The sequence below is a fragment of the Oncorhynchus nerka genome, linkage group LG6, assembly GCF_034236695.1.
Source record: "Oncorhynchus nerka isolate Pitt River linkage group LG6, Oner_Uvic_2.0, whole genome shotgun sequence".
Lineage (NCBI taxonomy): Eukaryota > Metazoa > Chordata > Actinopteri > Salmoniformes > Salmonidae > Oncorhynchus > Oncorhynchus nerka.
The window spans coordinates 45841963-45862930 of NC_088401.1; the positions used below are offsets into that span (position 1 = coordinate 45841963).

Here is a 20968-nt window from a genome sequence, read left to right on the forward strand (position 1 = left end):
CTCGCTGCTAGCCTGCCTGCTGGCCCGGTTTTATTGTGTTTTTACTATGATGTCATCACACCCCATAACCATTTGTCAGATGACATCATTCTTTCTGAAAACACTTTTTGATAGTTTATGGTCTGAAGCAAGCTAAGGGATTGGATGTTTTTTTTCAATGTTGAATTGCATTGAAAGATGGTATATATAACAGAGAGTAGAGTAATGCCAAACCTCACTATGGAGAGATACATTTTGCACTTCTGTAAATAATGGCACATCATCCCAAAAAGTATTGTGCTAGTGTCCTAATAAAAAAAAAGACCTTTTACATGCACTGATTTGAATAATATATAAGTTCTTTCCAGTTCTTTCGAGCAGTACTATATGTTTTGACTTTATATGGGGAATTGTTGCAGGGTTATTAAAGGGTTATTCATTTAATTCATATTTTATCATAAGCAAAATCCCAAAATAGAGAGGTGGATGATAAAGGAGACCTCAGTATAAGTTTGTTGAATAAATTAGTACATAAATTGGTGACCCGAAGCTGTCTATTTGACCAGACTGGTGCTGTGTCTTTCTGCAGAATGCTTGAGGATGACCTGAAGATCAGCAGTGACGAAGAGGACACTGATCAACAGGTAATATTCATCAACACCCTTCTATGTACAGTATACTGTATCTCTTTATGTGATGTTTTTCTGAGCCAGAAAATAACACAGCAGGAACTATTGGATTAGTTCATTCGAAATGGCTCTCATTGTGCTTCTTCTGTATTTTGATCATAGTTATCATCCATTCAGGACCTTCGACCGGTTGGTAGTTTAATAATAGTTATTAAACACTGAAGCCATCATACTCATTCAGTGAATACAGGGCTCTAATATCGCTCTAACAACAGCACTGCACTCCCATATTAGTGTGTGTGTGTGTGTGTGTGTGTGTGTGTGTGTGTGTGTGTGTGTGTGTGTGTGTGTGTGTGTGTGTGTGTGTGTGTGTGTGTGTGTGTGTGTGTGTGTGTGTGTGTGTGTGTGTGTGTGTGTGTGTGTGTGTGGCGTGCTGTACAGTATGTGTGTGAAATGCATTTGCATCTCTGTGTGTTTATAAGTGGCTTACTGCAAATGAGTGCATGGTACATTATCACGCTGTCATCGCCTGCAGTACACCAGCAGTGTCTGTACACAAATAAACACACACTAGTCTGCTTGGTCCCCCTCCTCCCCCTGTCCTCTGCATGCACAACAATACAGATAAAAACAAAAAACACATCCTGTCCTTATATAAGCAACCAGCTTAACCCCCCGCCCCCACCCACACACATACAGAAAAACAAACACTTACACACATACACACACACACAGCCCCAGTGTGAGTGCCAGACACAGTGGATCAGCATGCTCCAGCACATGTGACTCAGGGCAGTGGAGAGAGGAGGTATAATTAATATATTTTTGACAGAGAATGCAGGAGGGGGCTGGGGAGAACCTGCAGCAGTAATTTTGCTGCTTCTATCTCCCAGTGCCCACATAGTGCTGTATCTAAAGCAATTAGCATCAGCCCAGGCTCTCTCTTTTTTTTCGCTCTCTCATCCCTCTCTCTCTCTCTCTCTCCTCTCTTTCTCCAGATTTTCCTCTACATACACTGTCTCGATTTATTTTTTCGTCCCTTTCCCTCTCCTTCTCTCCTGTTCTTGTGTGTTGCTCTCAGTCCAGCTTTGGTGCAGTTATGACAGTAGATATAATAAAAAGGTCAGCCTAGCCCTACCTCAGACAAATCACCTGGCACTGAGGGGAAGGGGTGTGGTTCTCAGATGGGAGAGGGGGGCTAGGAGGAGGCAGGGGGGTTTGCTGTGCCTGGACTGCTGGAGCTGCTAGCACCTCTGACCTCACTGTTATTCAGCTACCTGGTGCTATTCATCAGCTAGAAACACCTCAACCCTGTTTTGTTCATGCATTCCTCCTTTTTCTCTATGCAAGCACTTCCTTCCCTCTCCTCTTTGTCTACCAGAAATCACTGGAGATGTTCTAGCTGTGTATGAATTGTAGGATTTTTTTTAACAAATTTGTGAGAATGGTCTATTGCTTAGTTCTGCAGCAGCACAGAGGATCATTGAGGACTGTGGTCAATTAGTCGGGGTTGTGTTGCCTAGTTTCTTCAAAAAGTACTGCAGTGAAAGGGCCAACCAAATGAAAACATTCTCCTCTAAATCAACAGCCATATTTTCATTCAGATGTCCTGGTGGATTAAGAAGAAATCTAGTCATCAGAAACAGTGGTGTCTTTATTTATGTTAGCCGGCTTTCTCTCAATGATAAAACAGCCCCCCTACCCAGAATGAATAGGATACTGCTGTGACTGATCACCATAGATGGGGGGAAACTAATGATAGTATTTTAACAAGGGTTATCGAAGTTCAATGACATAATTTGTTAAGAGATAGTGGAGATGGAGATGATGAATCTGAAGGCGGATGAGTGAGTGAAGAGGCCTGTTCATCTGATGTCTCAAATCCTGATATCATCAACTACTAGTATTAGAATGAGCTAATTTAAAACAGACCTTTTTGCCCTCCCTGTAAGACTAATCTCACAACAGAGCTAATGCTTCTCAATCACCCCACAGTTGAATATTCAGGTTGAAAACAAATTGGGGGCATACATCACTGTGTGGCATACATCACTTTTGGAAATATATTGTCCTCTCTACAGGCAATGGACCAGTAAATTCAATAGCAGTGCATTACTCTCCTTGCTTGCCACAATGAAGTATTCTTAAATATTGTTGAATTCCTTTTGTGTCAATTTCATGAACATCTTGCTTTGAGCTGTGTTGTATTACTCTTGGTTATATAGATAAGCACTTGGTCATGGCTGGCCTTTTTAGGCAAATCTAATGGTAGTCACAAAAATGACACTGGCACAGCCCCATCCCTCCCCTCTCCCTTCTCCTCCTCCTTAGCGATAACCACCCTCTGAGTTTCCCACACACACACAACCCCTGAAACGAAAGCCCAAAGACAGCTCATAAGCATGAAAAAAGCCCCAGCAGCCATTAAAACAGTTTGCTGGAGTGCGTATCTATGCCGCCGCCGAGCCAAACACACTAGCAGCCATGCCCCCAGCTGCGTTGCCTAGCAACCTGCGAATGGGGAAGAAGGATGGAAGCAGCCCAAATCCCTGTGGAGAGGGAAACAGCAATAAGAGAGCAGTTGACAGATGATCTGAGTTGTTTCATCTAATATACTGTGAAGATCACTGGCTCCTTTCATGAATGATAAATGGACTGTACACAGATCAATGGTCACAGCAATAAACTTAGCCTGCCTGGCCAGTGTGTGGCTGTGGGCCTGCCTGTGCCTTGGTGGTAGTCGGGACAGGTTGTGGTGGCCAACAGCTTCACTACTTGTCGGTGCCAAGGGGTTTTATTTCTATACCTTGCTCAAACACTATTTAAGAGGATGAATATGCTTTCAAAGAGGACTTGACACCAATGTTTTTTATTTTTTGTACCCCCCACATTGTGGGCTACATCATATTTTCAGGACTACAGATGTAGCAGTGACACTCATCTCCCTGTGCACCCTTCATTCACTGTGAAGTGGCATGCTACGGTCCCTTGTGTCTGTCTGCATGTGTAATTTATTTCCACTGAACTGTCATCGGAGAGGAAACACTTTAATGTTCATTTGTTTGTTACAATGTGTTGTTGTTCTATTATAGGGAATACATTTGGGAAAAAGGGGAGGGGGGCTGAACAAACAATCCTCATAGTATTAAATTACTGTCACCTGTCTGTGCTTCAAATCAGTGTCAGGTGTCAGTGATGTAGGTTCAAATCAAAGCCTATGGAAATCCATAGCTTAGTAGCAAGACCTTTCCTACTAATGTATAATGTAACAAGTATTATATTCTGTATGTGGACATGTAGCCTACTTTAAATGTGGAAATTCTGATTCGATGCAAAGCCTCTCTGCTACTATAGTAGGTGTAGGTAGGGCTGTGGCGGTCATGAAGTTTTGTCAGCCGGTGATTGTCAAGCAAATAACTGCCAGTCTCATGGTAATTGACTGTTAATTAACATAAACACATTTTGCATCTCCTGGCTTCCACACATAGCCTACAAGCCACTGATGCAGATATTTGGAACATCTACATTTTAAAAAGTCTAATAGATCCATTTATATAATATAGCCTACACCATCACAATAAATTCATGATTTATTTTAGATAGGTCTAAAGAAACATGATTATGAAGAAAATGTAGTCTATTTCAAATGAACAGAATAGTATACTCTGAGTTGTCCTTGTGTTAGGCCCTGACCTGGCTATGCCATATGGATGTGGGCTACACTAGTTCATTTAGCACACAGGATGTGCTTAGAAACCTGTGGCATTATTTTTAAAATAATTTTATAGTATGAAGAATACAAATCAAATCAAATCCATTTTTATTTGTCACATGCGATGAATACAACAGGTGTAGGTAGACCTTACTGCGAAATACTTACTAACAAGACCTTAACCAACAATAGAGTTAATGAAATGTTCACTAAATAAACTAAGGTTAAAAAAAATCTCATAAAAATGTAACACAAGAAAATGAAATAACAGTAACGAGGCTGTATACAGGGGGTAAAGGTTAGTCGAGATCATTTGTAAAGTGACTATGCATAGATAATAAACATTGATGAATAAAATAGAAAGGATATTTTCTCCAAATGATTTCTGAGGGAGTGTGCACACACGGCTATTCTGTGTTGAGTGGTTAGCAAAGGAACAGGTCCTCCTAAATGCTTAATTTAGAGTTATTTATGCAACTTTTTTTGCGATACAAACGTTGGGCTATACTGTATGTTTGGTTTTTAATACATTCTAAGGCTGCATGATGCGACTCTAATTATGTTTAAATCTACTATCCCCTAAGGTACAAAAGTTTAACTGTTCTATTGGTATTCTACATAGTCTGGGACAGTTGTGGGATGCGAGAGATCCCGAATTAATACAACCACTCACATCAAGAAATATTTTAAAAGCAATGAGGTGATGCAACAGATCAGAACGTTTAGCTTAAAGTTTTGATAAACTATTAACATATTTCTTCACATAGCAGCAATGCGCACACGGCATGAGTCTATAAGTGCAAATGTATGGTATGCAAGAAAATGGCGTTGACAGAGAGGGCTGCCTCGCTTCTAGTCCTTAGGAAACTTTGCAGTATTTAGTTTTTTCATGTATTATTTCTTACATTGTTAGCCCAGAAAATCTTACGTGTTATTACATACAGAACTATTGGATATCAGAGCAACTTACCAGCACTACGACCAGGAATACAACTTTCTTGAAGCGGATCCTTCGTCCGAACCAACAACGTTGCCGGAGAAGACGAAGACGGAGTGGTCTTCTGGTCAGACTTTGGAGGCGCGAACACCACCCATCGCTTCCGAGTATATTACTGGCCAATGTCCAGTCTCTAGATAACAAGGTCAACAAAATCAGGGCAAGGGTTGCTTTCCAGAGAGACATCAGGGATTGTAACATACTATATTTCATGAAATCATGGCTCTCTCGGGATATGTTGTCGGAGTCAGTACAGCCACCTGGATTCTTTGTGCGTCTCGCTGACAGAAGTAAACATCTCTCCGGGAAGAAGGGCAGGGTTGTATGTTTCATGATTAACGACCCATGGTGTAATTGTAACAACATAAAGGAATTCAAGTCCTTTTGTTCACCTGACCTAGAATTCGTCATAATCAAATGCCGACCGTATTATCTCCCAAGGGAATTCTCTTTGGTTATTGTCACAGCTGTGTATATCCACCTGAAGCCGATACAACGACAGCCCTCAAGGAACTTCACTGGACTTTATGCAAACTGGAAACCATGTATCCCGAAGGCTGCATTTATTGTAGCTGGTTATTTTAACAAAGCAAATTTGAGCACAAGGCTCCCTATATTATATCAGTATATTGACTATAGCACTCGAGCTGGAAAAACACTGGATCACTGCTACTCTAACTTCCCGCCCTCCTTTCAGCAAATCTGACCACGACTCCATTTTGCTCCTCCCTTACTATAGGCAGAAATTCAAACAGGAAGTACCCATGCTAAGAACTATTCAACGCTGGTCTGACCAATCATGTGGACTGGAATATGTTCCGGGTAGCCTCAGAGAATAATATTGATGTATACGCTGATTCAGTGAGTGAGTTTATAAGGAAGTGTATAGGAGATGTTGTACCCACTGTGACTATTAAAATCTACCCTAACCAGAAACCGTGGATAGATGGCCTAGAAGGCCAGCATCCCGGAGTTGCTTCTTCACTGTTGAGACTGGTGTTTTATGGGTACTATTTAATAAAGCTGCCAGTTGAGGTCTTGTGAGACGTCTTTCTCAAACTAGACACTCTAATGTACTTGTCCTCTTGCTCAGTTGTGCACCGGGGCCTCTCACATCACACTGCACACTGCCCTATCCCATCTGGACAAGAGGAATACCTATGTAAGAATGCTGTTCATTGACTATAGCTCAGCATTGAACACCAAACTCAAAATTAAGCTTGAGGCCCTGGGTCTCAACCCCGCCCTGTGCAATTGTGTCCTGGACTTCCTGATGGGCCGCCCCCAGGGGGTGAAGGTAGGAAACCATATATCCACTTCGTTGATCCTCAACACAGGGAACCCACAAGGGTGCGTGCTCAGTCCCCTCCTGTACTCCCTGTTCGGGCCACATTCCGGAACTTCCAACAACGGGCCACAGTCCGGAACCTCCAACGACGGGCAACAGTCCGGAACCTCCAACGATGGGCCACAGTCCAGAGCCTCCAGCGACGGGCCACAGTCCAGGGTCTCCAGCGACGGTCCCCAGCCCGGGGTCCCCAGGCCGGGGTCTCCAGCGACAGTCCCCAGGCCGGGGTCTCCAGCGACGGTCCCCAGCCCGGGGTCTCCAGCGATGGTCCCCAGCCCCGGGGTCTCCAGCGATGGTCCCCAGCCCGGGGTCTCCAGCGACGGTCCCCAGTCTGAGGTCTCCAGCGAAGGTCCCCAGTCTGAGGTCTCCAGCGAAGGTCCCCAGTCCAGAACATCCGGCGATGATCCACGCAGCGAGGGTCCCCAGCCCGGGGCCTACGGCGAGGATCCTCAGTCCAGAGCCTCCGACAATGATCTGCGGGTCTGTGCTACAAGAGCGGACTGGTGGCCTGAATTGGTTCCCAATCAGAGACAGCTGTTTATCATTGTCTCTGTTTGGGGATCCTATTTAGGTTGCCATTTTCCACTTTGGTTTTGTGGGTTATTGTCTATGTGTAGTTGCATGTCAGCACTCGTGTTTATAGCTTCACATTCATTTTGTTATTTTTGTTAGTTTGTTTAGTGTTCTTCATTTAACGCTGCGCCTTGTTCTCCTCGTTATGACGAACGTGACACACGCCAAATTCAAAACACAAAATCGTAATATCAAACATTCATGAAAATACAAATGTCCTACATCATTTAAAAGCTTAACTTCTTGTTAATCCAGCCGCTTTGTCAGATTTCAAAAAGTCTTTTTGGCGAAAGCATACCATGCGATTATCTGAGGACAGTGCCCCATACACAAAAGCATTACAGACATTTTCCAAGGCAGAAATAGCGGAAATAAAGAAATAAAATCACTTACCTTTGAATATCTTCTTCTGTTTGCAATCCCAAGGGTCCCAGCTACATAACAAATGGTAATTTTGTTCGATAAAGTCCTTTATATCCCCAAAAAGTCAGTTTAGTTGGTGCGCTTGATTCAGTAATACACTGGTTTCCCTCGTTCAAAATGCATACAAATGAATCTCAAAAGCTACCAATAAACTTTGTCCAAATAAGTCAACAACATTTCTAATCAATCCTCAGGTACCCTAATATGTAAATAAATGATCAAATTTAAGACGGAGAATAGTATGTTCATTACCGGAGATAAATAACGAAGTGCGTGCTCTCATTCTCACGCGCCACAATACTACAGCCAAAATGGGAGCCGGCTGAGAGAATGCCAAGGGTGTGCAAAGCTGTCATCAAGGTGAAGGGTGGCTACTTTCAAGAATCTTAAATATAACATATTTTTTAACAAACATGATTCCATTTGTGTTATTTCATAGTTTTGCTGACTTCACTATTATTCTACAATGTAGAATAATACAAAAATGATGAGTAGGTGAATGAGTAGGTGTGTCCAAACTTTTGACTGGTACTGTATATATGAAATTAGTTTTGAATGAGAATGGACCATTATCATGCACCTGTCTCAGAACAGGGGTAGGGGGATAAAATACATGTCACCTATGACTTATATAGCGAATAGAGGGCGCTTTTCCCACTGTTCGTTTTCATGCCAGCCAGGTAGGCTATCCTGCTATTGTAAAGCGAAGCAATGTGCTTAATATTAGGAAACTTGACAAATAAATATTGTAGGGCTAGCATGTAGAAAGCTGATGGGATCCTATTTTTAATAGAAGCATTCAAATCTCTGTTTTCCCACACAATCACACAATTCCTATAGAAATGTTGCGCAACAGGAGCTCATGAACTCTCATTAAGTGTTTGGTTTGATTTTCGATTTCATTGATTTTGCATTTATGTCAGAGTGATTAGAGGGACAATATAGTGCTGAGTACCAGGCAGTTAGCACGTTTTGTAGGCTACTAATGACCATCAGCAGCATCCGAGCTTGGAGAAGACCAGTTACCGTGACTAAAAGGTCACGTGGAATTTGACTGCGGTCATGATTCGTGATTGCCAGTGTGGCGGTAATACGGTCACCGTAACAGGCCTACGTAGTTCTCTAAAACTCCCCAGTCCTATGAAATCACACAGTTGTTTTTGCCTCCAGACAGCATTGATCGAGCAGTGGACACCTCACTGCTTCGTTTAATCATTCCCATTCCTCCATCCAAAGGGAAGGAGTATAAACAGACAAAACAGACGAAGAGGAAAGTGCGTGTTTGAGTGCCTATCTGTATTCATCATGAAGCTACGTCCTTTCATCCAGGGCCGTGATTCATCCCTCCTTTTATCCTTCCCCCAGTTCAGGGCTATTTGTGCTGATGTCTTAGTGGTATAGAGAGATGGGTATCACTATACATCACATACTGCATGTTCTGCACTGTACAGCACCTAACAGGACTCTGTCTCTGCTGTGTTATTGTGTTCTCAGGCAGCAGAGAAGCCCAAGCCCAGAAGTACACCTCTTAGGTAAGTGCCAGATCATGTTGAACTGGTGGCTTTGTGTTGATTCGTCTCTGTGAGGCGTATTGGATGACATCCTGTTCTTTGCATAAGCGGTTGCAAGTGATCAGTTCTGCACACATATCTGTAATCAGTAACTGTTTATATCACACTTCTGTCATTGCAAACAAGCTGTGATTGTCTCAGATCATTGCTCCGTATAGTTTAATTACATATATCTTTCTCTGGTGTGTTGTAATTGTGAAAATACATGATTTAGAGTGCGTGAAAATGTGTATTTTCAGCATAATGAAATTACTCCACTGTAGACTTTAACAGAGAGAGAGAAAAAAACAGGCATGGGCTAAGTATAGAAATGTATAATTGCCTGCTGTATACACACACAACTATGGAATGTGATCTAAGGATACGTGGCTGTTGTTCATAAATAATAATTATGTTTAAAAAAAAAGCACAGAGGATGTACTAAATTGAAATACTGTCAGCATTTTATTTTAGAGGTTTAGATATTATATGACCGCAGGCCTGAAGCAGTTTTTCTCCCCTGTGTGGAGCAGAGCGGAGCAGGTAGAGTAGACACCTTTCCTGGGCGTGCCAGTATGAATGCATTAATATGCATTTCGCAGTAGATGTATGGGTGTTCTATCATCTCTAATCATGGGAGTATTATGGCTGCTGTGTGAATGGGCTCATTAAGAAAGGCAGAGTGAAACATGGCCTGCAGCTCTTTCTCAAAAAGGGACTCTGGGACTGGAGATGCTGCGAGCATTCCCCCGGCCATGCCCCCCCCCAGAACACCACACACACACTTATGTGTACTCACACTCATCCCTTTCACACAAGCTAGCTCACATAGCCCCCTACTAGTACAACACACAGTCCCCAAGTACCACACACAGCTCCCCCTACCGCACACAGTCCCTTAGTACCATGTAATAGCCCCCCATGGCCACTTATAAACCCCCACTACATCATGTTCATAAAATCCCCAATCACTGTACAGCCCCCTACTACCTTATAACAGCTCTCAGGGTACAGAAAATCATTCATCAAGTTGGTTTTAGAAAAGGGAGATTAACCACTGAGAAAATGTTATGACTCTCAGAAAGCATTTTAAGATAATTTAACGAAAAAATTGTTTTCCTTGCCGTGCTTTTTGACATAGAGGCCTTTGTTAAAACAATAAAAATCATCCAGAGCTTCCTTACACAGTGGAAAATAAACATAAAGTTTGTTTCATTATTCTCCACACCCTTCAGACCTGTTGCCCGGGATCCCACAAGCTGCGGTCCTGTCCACACCTGTTTTCAATCTACATGTCTGATATTTATTACCCTCCCCCTACAGTTGGAAATGTGTCCCAATTCAGTAGATGACCTATGCTATTGGACATCATCCATTCACTCACAAAAAGTAGCTAAGAAGCTCCAGACCTGTATAATTTTTTTTGATTAATGGCCCAAAACCTGCCATATCTAACTTTTTTTTTTACCTTTATTTTACTAGGCAAGTCAGTTAAGAACAAATTCTTATTTTCAATGACGGCTTAGGAACAGTGGGTTAACTGCCTGTTCAGGGGCAACAACAGATTTGTACATTTTCAGCTCAGGGATTCGAACTTGCAACCTTTCGGTTACTAGTCCAACGCTCTAACCACTAGGCTACCACTAGACCTAACAACAACACAATATGCCCTCTTTAGTGAAATAAACAATTACAAAATCTAAACTGCCACTCACACTGACACTGTATGGACAACATCTGAAGATTAAGAAGACAGCTACATTCTTGGTGGTCGCTTTCCAGCTTGACATGAAGTCGACAATTCGCATTGCAACCATTGAAACAGCAGGGGGGTAAATAATCAAACACCTGAAAGCCCTGTGGGGGAAGAGTACCGGAGCAGCGCCAATAACTGTATTGAAAGTGTACCAAAGCTACAACAGGCCTGTCTTCGAGTACTCTTCCCCTCGCCTGGAAAACCACATCAACACAACAGAAATACAAGCTACAAATAATTCAGAACAAAGCAATAAGAGCAGCCTACCGCCTCCCTAAATACATCCATGTCACCTACTTTCACGAAATCTCTGGTCTGAAAACAATGAACGAGCACCTGGACCTTTTGGGACAGAAATACATTCAATAAAGCAAAAGACAACCCATCACTGAAGAAAACAATAGAATAAGCAATACACTACCAAGACACTCCTCTCTCCACCATATTGACCACTGCCTAACCCAAACCCTACCCCTTACCTTAAACCAGGTTGGAATCCAAACCCCAGTCTCCTTCCCTAAACCGGGTCTGTATTGAAACCCCAACACTACCTCCCTCCATGTAACCCCAAGAAAAACCACTAAACAAGTCTTAAACTTCAACTGAACCCACTGGGCTGTGGTCAATAACAAGTATATCAAAAAAGACATAAAACACAGTTCAAATTCTACAGTAACATTCATGAGAGTATCTAGGCCCCCATCAAGGGGAACAAGTACTAGCTATTTAAAGAGGTGAGCATGGCAATATTTTCTGCAGCCAACATATATTGATAGTGGGGTTATAGTGGTGGTGGTGGTGAGAGGTTTGTGACGAGCTAATGAACATTGATTTCTGGTGCAGCTCTGAGGCAGAGGTCACATGCTGCGAGGAAAATATGCTAACTTTACTCATACTCTGTTTTCCCTCTCGTCTTTAATTCAGTGTGTGTGAACATAGCCTCTCTTCTCCATATTGGCCCAGATGGAAAGATCTTTATGTTTCAATGTGTGACATCAAAGTGGAGTGTTTTGAATAGATACATGCTTTAATAGCCATGCAGTTCAAATATTTATCTCTCGCTCTGAACACACTGAATGACTGTGACTATATTTGGGGAAAGCCTTTTGGCAGATGCTGCTTTAGGGAAAACTATTTCTACTATTGTTGTTGTTGTTGATGCTGTGCTATCTGACAAGACTTCCATTGTGCTCCCCTGCCATACGCTTCCTTGCCCCGTTGCCAGGGGGCACAGGGGGGCAGTGCCCCAGCCGAGGAATGTGCCCATTAAAATTTCGCCCACAGATGAGTCCTGGGCTGAGGGCTCCTTTCCACCCGCCACGCATAGTGGCTGTGCCAGCTCTCAGGGTGGACCAGCTGGCATGGCCGTGGCCACACATGGGTGTGGTGATCCCTAGGGAACCCTGGGCCCATATGAATAAATGTCTCGGAGTAGGAATGCTGATATAGGATCAGTTTTGACTTTTAGATCACAATTAATAATATTATATGGACAGGTAGGACCTGATTCTAGATCAACACTACTCTGAGATACTTAGTGAATACAGGCCCTAATGTCAGGTCACTACTCTCAACAGTACAGAGTGTAGGAGATAGGAAACACTATACACAGGCTCCAGAGATTACAGGCCCCTGGGGGGTCATTGAAAGCAGCCAGCACAGCCCATTCACATCATCATATGTGACATATCACCATGCATTGTTAAAAGCTGCTTCTCCCTTATTTAGACATATGCGACGGGACTCTGTAAATGTGATTCGCTATTGGCGAAAGGCCACACACTGATGAATACTATTGTGTGGAAGTACTATTGGCATCTGGTGAGAAAGAATTAGCAATGATTCCAACCTGCAGCGTGATGCATAACCCTACCCTGTTTACAGTGTAAATACACTTGGGAGTGGAACCGCCTTTAATAGTGCAGGTATAATTCTGTACACCTACATTTATCTCAAGTCGACATGTAACTAGAACTTGGATTAGGGCTGTGTTTTGTCATTCAGTTACTAACTAGAGCTAATGAAAGGGGGAAATATATGTATTCAGGTGCTTCGCTTCAGACCTGTAGTTCTAGGTTTAAACTATTTATATACACAAGTAATAGCCTTTGGAATCTATCAGCCAGTCACCTCCCCTGATTGGGAATATGATATTCCAGTATAGGATCAGGGCTGGTTCCATCCAGATATCCATGTTGACTGTGGTCCCACTGTGCTGTAACCAATGAGAGACATTCACAACTATTGCTAGCAAGCCTCTGATAAATGTGGGCACCAGGAAATGTGCAGAAAATGAATTTTAAAAATACCCACAACACTCAATAGTTGTCTGTTTGATTTAGAGGCCTGTTTTTCTTAAGGACACAAGGTTTATTTGTGTTTATTTCTTCTGTTGTTCAGATCCTACTTGACTTCACTTACAATACTTTAGCGTTCTTAACAGTTCCTCTAATACTGGACGTTCTGGGCTTTATGTTATTAGCATATCTTGTGTGACATGAAGGTCAGCAACACATCCAGTTTGTTCTCTGTGACTGTGTCAGATAACATCTATAATGAACAAAAATATAAACGACACATGCAACAATTTCAACGATTTTACTGAGTTACAGTTTCATATAGACGGAAATCAGCAAATTGAAATAACTTCATTAGACCCTAATTAATCGATTTCACATGACTGAGCAGAGGCGCAGCCATGGGTTGGCCTGGGAGGGCTTTGGTCCACCCACTGGGGAGCCAGGAACAGCCAAACAGAATTAGTTTTTCCCCACAAAAGGGCTTTATTACAGACAGAAATACTCCTCAGTTTCATCAGCTGTCCGGGTGGCTGGCCTCAGACAATCTCGCAGGTGAAGAAGCCGGATGTGGAGGAGGTCCTGGGATGGCGTGGTTACACGTGGTCTGCGGTTGTGAAGCCGTTTGGACTTACTACCAAATTCACTAAAAAACTTTGGAGGCGGCTTATGGTAGAGAAATTAACATTTAATTCTCTGGCAACAGCTCTGGGGGACATTCCTGCAGTCAGCATGCCAATAGCACACTCCCTCACAACTGGAGACATCTATGGCATTGTGTTGTGTGACAAAACTGTACAAAGATGATGCTGTTCAATCAGCTTCTTGATATTTGCCACACCTGTCAAGTGTATGGATTATAATGGCAAAGGAGTAATGCTCACTAACAGGGATGTAAACAAATTTGTACAAAACAATTGAGAGAAATAAGCTTTTTGTGCATATAGAACATTCTGGGCTCTTATTTCAGCTCATGAAACATGGAACCAACAGTTTACATGTTGCGTTTATATATATTTTTTAATATAAATACCATGAATCTGTCATAGCCTCGAACCGCAGCTAAATCTGTATGACCCTTGATAATAGCCTTTTGGCTGTCGGCGGCAACCATAATTTCGACAACACAGTAAACAATTGAGGTGGCAGTGTCCATATTACACCTCATGGATTGGTTAATTTCATTCTGTGTCGTGTTTGGATTGGCCTTAGAGATGGGGCTGTTTATTTATGGATCCTATTCGAATCTTTGGAAGTTGCCTCACCCCAAATCGGAGGGCATGAAAGTAAATGTTCTGAAGGTGAGAAAATGTGTGTATTGAGTCTAGCTGGGCGGCAGGGCCTCATCCATCGCCGGCACCAATCTGTATGACCAGTCAAGCAGCAAATCCATCACCGCCTCCTCAGGCAGGGAGCACAGAAAAGCAGTGAGAGAAAAATATGCTTTTTTTCCTATCTATCTGCAAGGCCCTGTTTTCTCTGCTATCATTACTCATCTTTCTCCACCTCACAATGTGACTCTATGTATCATATCAGTATTGTGTCATTATCGAAGTCGGTCATCCCGAACAATGTTCATTGTGTTACTGATAAAATTACCACATACCCTTTTCGTATCAAAAGGCTCCAGAAATGGCCAGTTCTGTGGCTTTTTTGTAGTACAAAGAAAATGTAGTAGACAAACATTTTGACATACTTTGGAAGTAAAACAAAAGCTGAGATTTTTTAATTTAACTAGGCAAGTCAGTTAAGAAAAATTCTTATTTACAATGACAGCCTAGGAACAGGGGGTTAACTGCCTTGTTGAGCGCAGAAAGAAATATTTTTAACTCGTCAGCTCGGGGATTTGATATTGCAACCTTTCGGTTACTAGTCCAACACTCTAACCACTAGGCTACCTGCCGCCCCTTAGATTTAACTCTAAGATGAATGGCAAGGAGACAGAATAAAACATTTCAGGAAACCTGCTCTGTGTGAATAATCGAGCAATGAAAATGCATGTTTCAATAATGTTATTAATTAGACAACGTTCACTGGGTGGAGCCAAGGAAACTCATCTGATTAAAAAATGTGTTTTCTTTTTACAGTGGCATTTTCTTTTTTTACACATTGCGGTGTGTAGGTGCCTTCGGAAAGTATTCCGACCCCTTGACTTTTTCCACATTGTGTTGCATTACAGCCTTATTCTAAAAATGAATTAAATGTAGTTTTTTTCCTCATCAATCTGCATACAATACCCGATAATGCCAAAGCAAAAACAGGTTTTAAACATTTTGGCTAATTTATTAAAAATATAAAACTGAAATATTACATTTGCTTAAGTATTCAGACCCTTTACTCAGTACTTTGTTGAAGCACCTTTGGCAGTAATTACAGCATCAAGTCTTCTTGGGTAGCGAAATGCTTGTGTTCTTAGCTCCAACAGTGCAGTAGTATCTAACAATTCACCACAATACACACAAATCTTAGAGTAAAATCATTTAATTAAGAAATATATAAATATAAGATTGAGCAAGTGGCTTTAACAAAAAATAGAGTAGAAAATAATTCAGTATATGCATATTAGAGGTCGACCGATTATGATTTTTCAACGCCGATACCGATTATTGGAGGACCAAAAAAGCCGTTACCGATTAATCGGCCGATTTTTGTTTATTTATTTGTAATAATGACAATTACAACAATACTGAATGAACACTTATTTTAACTTAATATAATGCATCAATAAAATATATTTAGCCTCAAATAAATAATGAAACATGTTCAATTTGGTTTAAATAATGCAAAAACAAAGTGTTGGAGAAGAAAGTAATATGTGCCAAGATGCAATATGTGCCATGTACACTATGTGCCATGTAAAAATGTGTGCCATGTAAAATATGTGCCATGTAAAAAAGCTAAAGTTTAAGTTCCTTGCTCAGAACATGAGAACATATGAAAGTTGGTGGTTCCTTTTAACATGAGACTTCAATATTCCAAGGTAAGACGATTTAGGTTGTAGTTAATATAGTATTTATAGGACTATTTCTCTCTATACCATTTGTATTTCATATACCTTTGACTATTGGATGTTCTTATAGGCACTACAGTATTCCCAGTGTAACAGTATAGCCTCCGTCCCTCTCCTCGCCCCACCCCCCTATCCACATCGATGGAACAGTAGTGGAGAGGGTAGTAAGTTTTAAGTTCCTCGGCGTACACATCACAGACAAACTGAATTGGTCCACCCACACAGACAGCATCGTGAAGAAGGCGCAGCAGCGCCTCTTCAACCTCAGGAGGCTGAAGAAATTCGGCTTGTCACCAAAAGCACTCACAAACATCTACAGATGCACAATCGAGAGCATCCTGCGGGCTGTATCACCACCTGGTACGGCAACTGCTCCGCCCACAACCGTAAGGCTCTCCAGAGGGTAGTGAGGTCTACACAATGCATCACCGGGGGCAAACTACCTGCCCTCCAGGACACCTACACCACCCGATGTCACAGGAAGGCCATAAAGATCATCAAGGACAACAACCACCCAAGCCACTGCCTGTTCACCCCGCTATCATCCAGAAGGCGAGGTCAGTACAGGTGCATCAAAGCTGGGACCGAGAGACTGAAAAACAGCTTCTATCTCAAGGCCATCAGACTGTTAAACAGCCACCACTAACATTGAGTGGCTGCTGCCAACACACTGACTCAACTCCAGCCACTTTAATAATGGGAATTTATGGGAATTGATGTAAAATATATCACTAGCCACTTTAAACAATACTACTTAATATAATGTTTACATACCCTACATTATTTATCTCATATGTATACGTATATACTGTACTCTATATCATCTACTGCATCTTTATGTAATACATGTATCACTAGCCACTTTAAACTATGCCACTTTGTTTACATACTCATCTCATATGTATATACTGTACTCGATACCATCTACTGCATCTTGCCTATGCCGCTCTGTACCATCACTCATTCATATATCTTTATGTACATATTCTTTATCCCTTTACACTTGTGTGTATAAGGTAGTAGTTTTAAAATTGTTAGTTAGATTACTCGTTGGTTATTACTACATTGTCAGAACTAGAAGCACAAGCATTTCGCAACACTCGCACTAACATCTGCTAACCATGTGTATGTGACAAATAAAATTTTATTTGATTTGATTACCTGGGCTCGAACCAGGAACACATTGACAACAGCCACACTCGAAGCAGCATTACCCATCGCTCCACAAAAGCCGCGGCCCTTGCAGCGCAAGGGGAATAACTACTCCAAATCTAAAAGCAAGTGACGTTTGAAACAGTATTAGCGCACACCCAGCTAACTAGCTAGCCATTTCACATTGGTTACACCAGCCATTAGGCTGATAGGCTTGAAGTCATAAACAGAGCTGTGCTTGCGAAGAGCTGCTGGCGAAACGCACGAAAGTGCTGTTTGAATGAATGCTTACGGGCCTGCTGCTGCCAACCATCGCTCAGTCAGACTGCTCTATCAAATCATAGACTTAATTAGAACATAACACACAGAAATACGAGCCTTTGGTCATTAATATGGTCGAATCCGGAAACGATCATTTCGAAAACAAAACGTTTATTATTTCAGTGAAATAAGGAACCGTTCGGTATTTGATCTAACGGGTGGCATCCCTAAGTCTAAATATTCTTGTTACATTGCACAACCTTCAATGTTATGTAATAATTACGTAAAATCCTGGCAAATTAGTTCGCAATGAGCCAGGCAGAAATACGAGCCTTTGGTCATTAATATGGTCGAATCCGGAAACTATCATTTCGAAAACAAAACGTTTATTATTTCAGTGAAATACGGAACCGTTCGGTATTTGATCTAACGGGTGGCATCCCTAAGTCTAAATATTCTTGTTACATTGCACAACCTTCAATGTTATGTAATAATTACGGAAAATTCTGGCAAATTAGTTCGCAATGAGCCAGGCAGCCAAACTGTTGCATATACCCTGACTCTGCTTGCAATGAACGCAAGATAAATTACACAATTTCACCTGGTTAGTATTGCCTGCTAAACTGGATTAGTAGTTATAACTAGTCATTATGATTGATTGTTTTTTATAAGATAAGTTTACTGCTAGCTAGCAATTTACCTTGGCTTCTGCTGCATTCGCGTAACAGGCAGGCTCCTTGTGGAGTGCAATGGTTCGAGCGTTGGATGAGTTAACTGTACTGTTGCAAGATTGGGTCCCCTCAGCTGACAAGGTGAAAATCTGTCGTTCTGCCCCTGAACAAGGCAGTTAACCCACCGTTCCTAGGCCGTCATTGAAAATAAGAATGTGTTCTTAACTGACATGCCTAGTTAAATAAAGGTATTTTGGCGCACAAAAATACAGATTTCCGATTGTTATGAAAACTTGAAATCGGCCCTAATTAATCGGCCATTCCGATTAATCGGTCGACCTCTAATGCATATGTGATGAGTTGTAAACATTATTAAAGTGGCCAGCGATTCCAAGTCTATGTATATAGGGCAGCTGCATATAAGGTGCAGGGTTGCATAACCGGGTGGATGCCTGCTAGTGAGTCTGAGGGCCTTGAGATAGAAGCTGTTTTTCAGTTTCTCGGTCCCAGCTTTGATGCACCTGCACTGACCTCACCTTCTGGATGATAACGGGGTGAACAGACCGTAGCCCGGGTGGTTGATGTCCTTGATGATCTTTTTGGGCTTCCTGTGTGACATCGGCTACTGAATAGGTACTGTTGCGCCTTCTTCACCACACTGTCTAACCATTTCAGATCGTCAGTTACTGTGTTCAACGAGGAACTTGAAGCTTTCCACCTTCCCCACTGTGGTCCCATCGATGTGGATGGGGGCGTGCTCCCTCTGCTGTTTCCTGAAGTCCACAATCAGCTCCTTTGTTTTGTTGACGTTGTGTGGTTATTTTCTTGGCACCACTCTCCCAGGGCCCTCAGCTCCTCCCTGTAGGCTGTATTGTTGGTAATCAGGCCTACTACTGTTGTGTCGTCTGCAAACTTGATGATTGAGTTGGGGGCGTGCGTGGCAACGCAGTCATGGGTGAACAGGGAGTACAGGAGGGGGCTCCTGTGTTGAGGATCCGAAGTGGAGGTGTTGTTTCCTACCTTCACCACCTGGGGGGGCGGCCCGCCAGGAAGTCCAGGACCCAGTTGCACAGGGCGGGGTTCAGACCCAGTGCCCCAATCTTAATGATGAGCTTGGAGGGTATTATGGTGTTCAATGCTGAGCTATCATCAATGAACAGCATTCTTACATAGGTATTCCTCTTGTCCAGATGGGATAGGGCAGTGTGCAGTGCAATGGCGATTGCGTTGTCTGTGGATCTATTGGGGCGGTCAGCAATTTGAAGTGGGTCTAGGGTATCAGGTAAAGTAGAGGTGATATGATCCTTAACTAGCCTCTCAAAGCACTTCATGATTAACACGCTAAAATGTCTTACTCACGTAGGCCATGGAGAAGGAGAGCCCACAGTCATTGGTAGCGGGCTGCGTCGGTGGCACTGTGTTATTCTCAAAACGGGAGAGAAGGTGTTTAGCTTGTCTGGAAGCAAGACGTCAGTGTCCGTGACGTGGCTGGTTTTCCCTTTGTAGTCCATGATTGTCTGTAGACCCTGCCACATACGTCTCTTGTCTGAGCCGTTGAATTGCGACCCCACTTTGTCTCTGTACTGATGTTTTGCCTGTTTGATTGCCTTATGGAGGGAATAAGTACGTTTGTATTCTGCCATATTCCCAGTCACCTTGCCATGGTTAAATGCGGTGGTTCGCGCTTTCAGTTTTGCGCGAATGCTGTTATCTATCCACAGTTTCTGGTATGAGTAGGTTTTAATAGCCACAGTGGGTACAACATCTCCTATACACTTGCTGATGAACTCAGTCACCTTATCCGTGTATTTGTCAATATTATTCTCAGAGGCTCCCCGGAACATATCCCAGTCCATATGATCAAAACAATCTTGAAGCATGGATTCTGATTGGTCAGTCCAGTGTTGAATAGATCTTAGCACTAGTACTTCCTGTTTGAGTTTCTGCCTATATGAAGGGAGGAGCAGAATGGAGTTGTGATCAGACTTTCCGAAGGAGAGTGGGGGAGGGCCTTGTGGGCATTTTGAAAAGTTGATTAGCAGTGGTCCAATGTTTTTCCAGTGCGAGTACTACAGTCAATTTGTTGGTAGAACTTCGGTAGCGTTTTCCTCAAATTTGTTTTGTTAAAATCCCCAGCTACAATAAATGCTGCCTCAGGATATGTGGTTTCCTGTTTGCATAAAGTCCAGTGTAGTTCTTTGAGGGCCTTCGTGGTATCGGCTTGAGGGGGAATATACACGCTGTGACTATAACCGAAGAGAATTCTCTTGGGAGGTAGTACGGTCGGCATTTTGGTCGGATTGTGACGTTTATTAGGTTGGGTGAACAAAAGGACTTGAATTTCTGTATGTTATCACAATCCGACCATGAGTAGGTAATCATGAAACATACACCCCCACCTTTCTTCTTCCAAGAGAGTTCTTTATTCCTATTCATGAGAATCCAGCTGGCTGTATGGACGGGGAGAGTATATCCCGAGAGAGCCATGTTTCTGTGAAACAGAGTACGTTACAATCTCTGATGACTCTCTGGAAGGAGATCCTCGCCTTGAGCTCGTCCACTTTATTATCCAGAGTCTGAACATTAGCGAGTAATATACTCGGAAGCGGT

At 42.4% G+C, this 20968-nt stretch overlaps 1 protein-coding gene across 1 annotated transcript in view; it reads left to right on the forward strand.

Moving 5' to 3' along the window:
- Window positions 1–20968, forward strand: part of LOC115130020 (AF4/FMR2 family member 2-like) — a 178214-nt gene that overhangs the window by 116998 nt on the left and 40248 nt on the right. Inside the window, 2 exon segments of the mRNA XM_029660800.2 lie at window positions 569–623; window positions 9156–9193. Of these exon segments, the coding sequence (XP_029516660.2) occupies window positions 569–623; window positions 9156–9193 (93 nt within the window).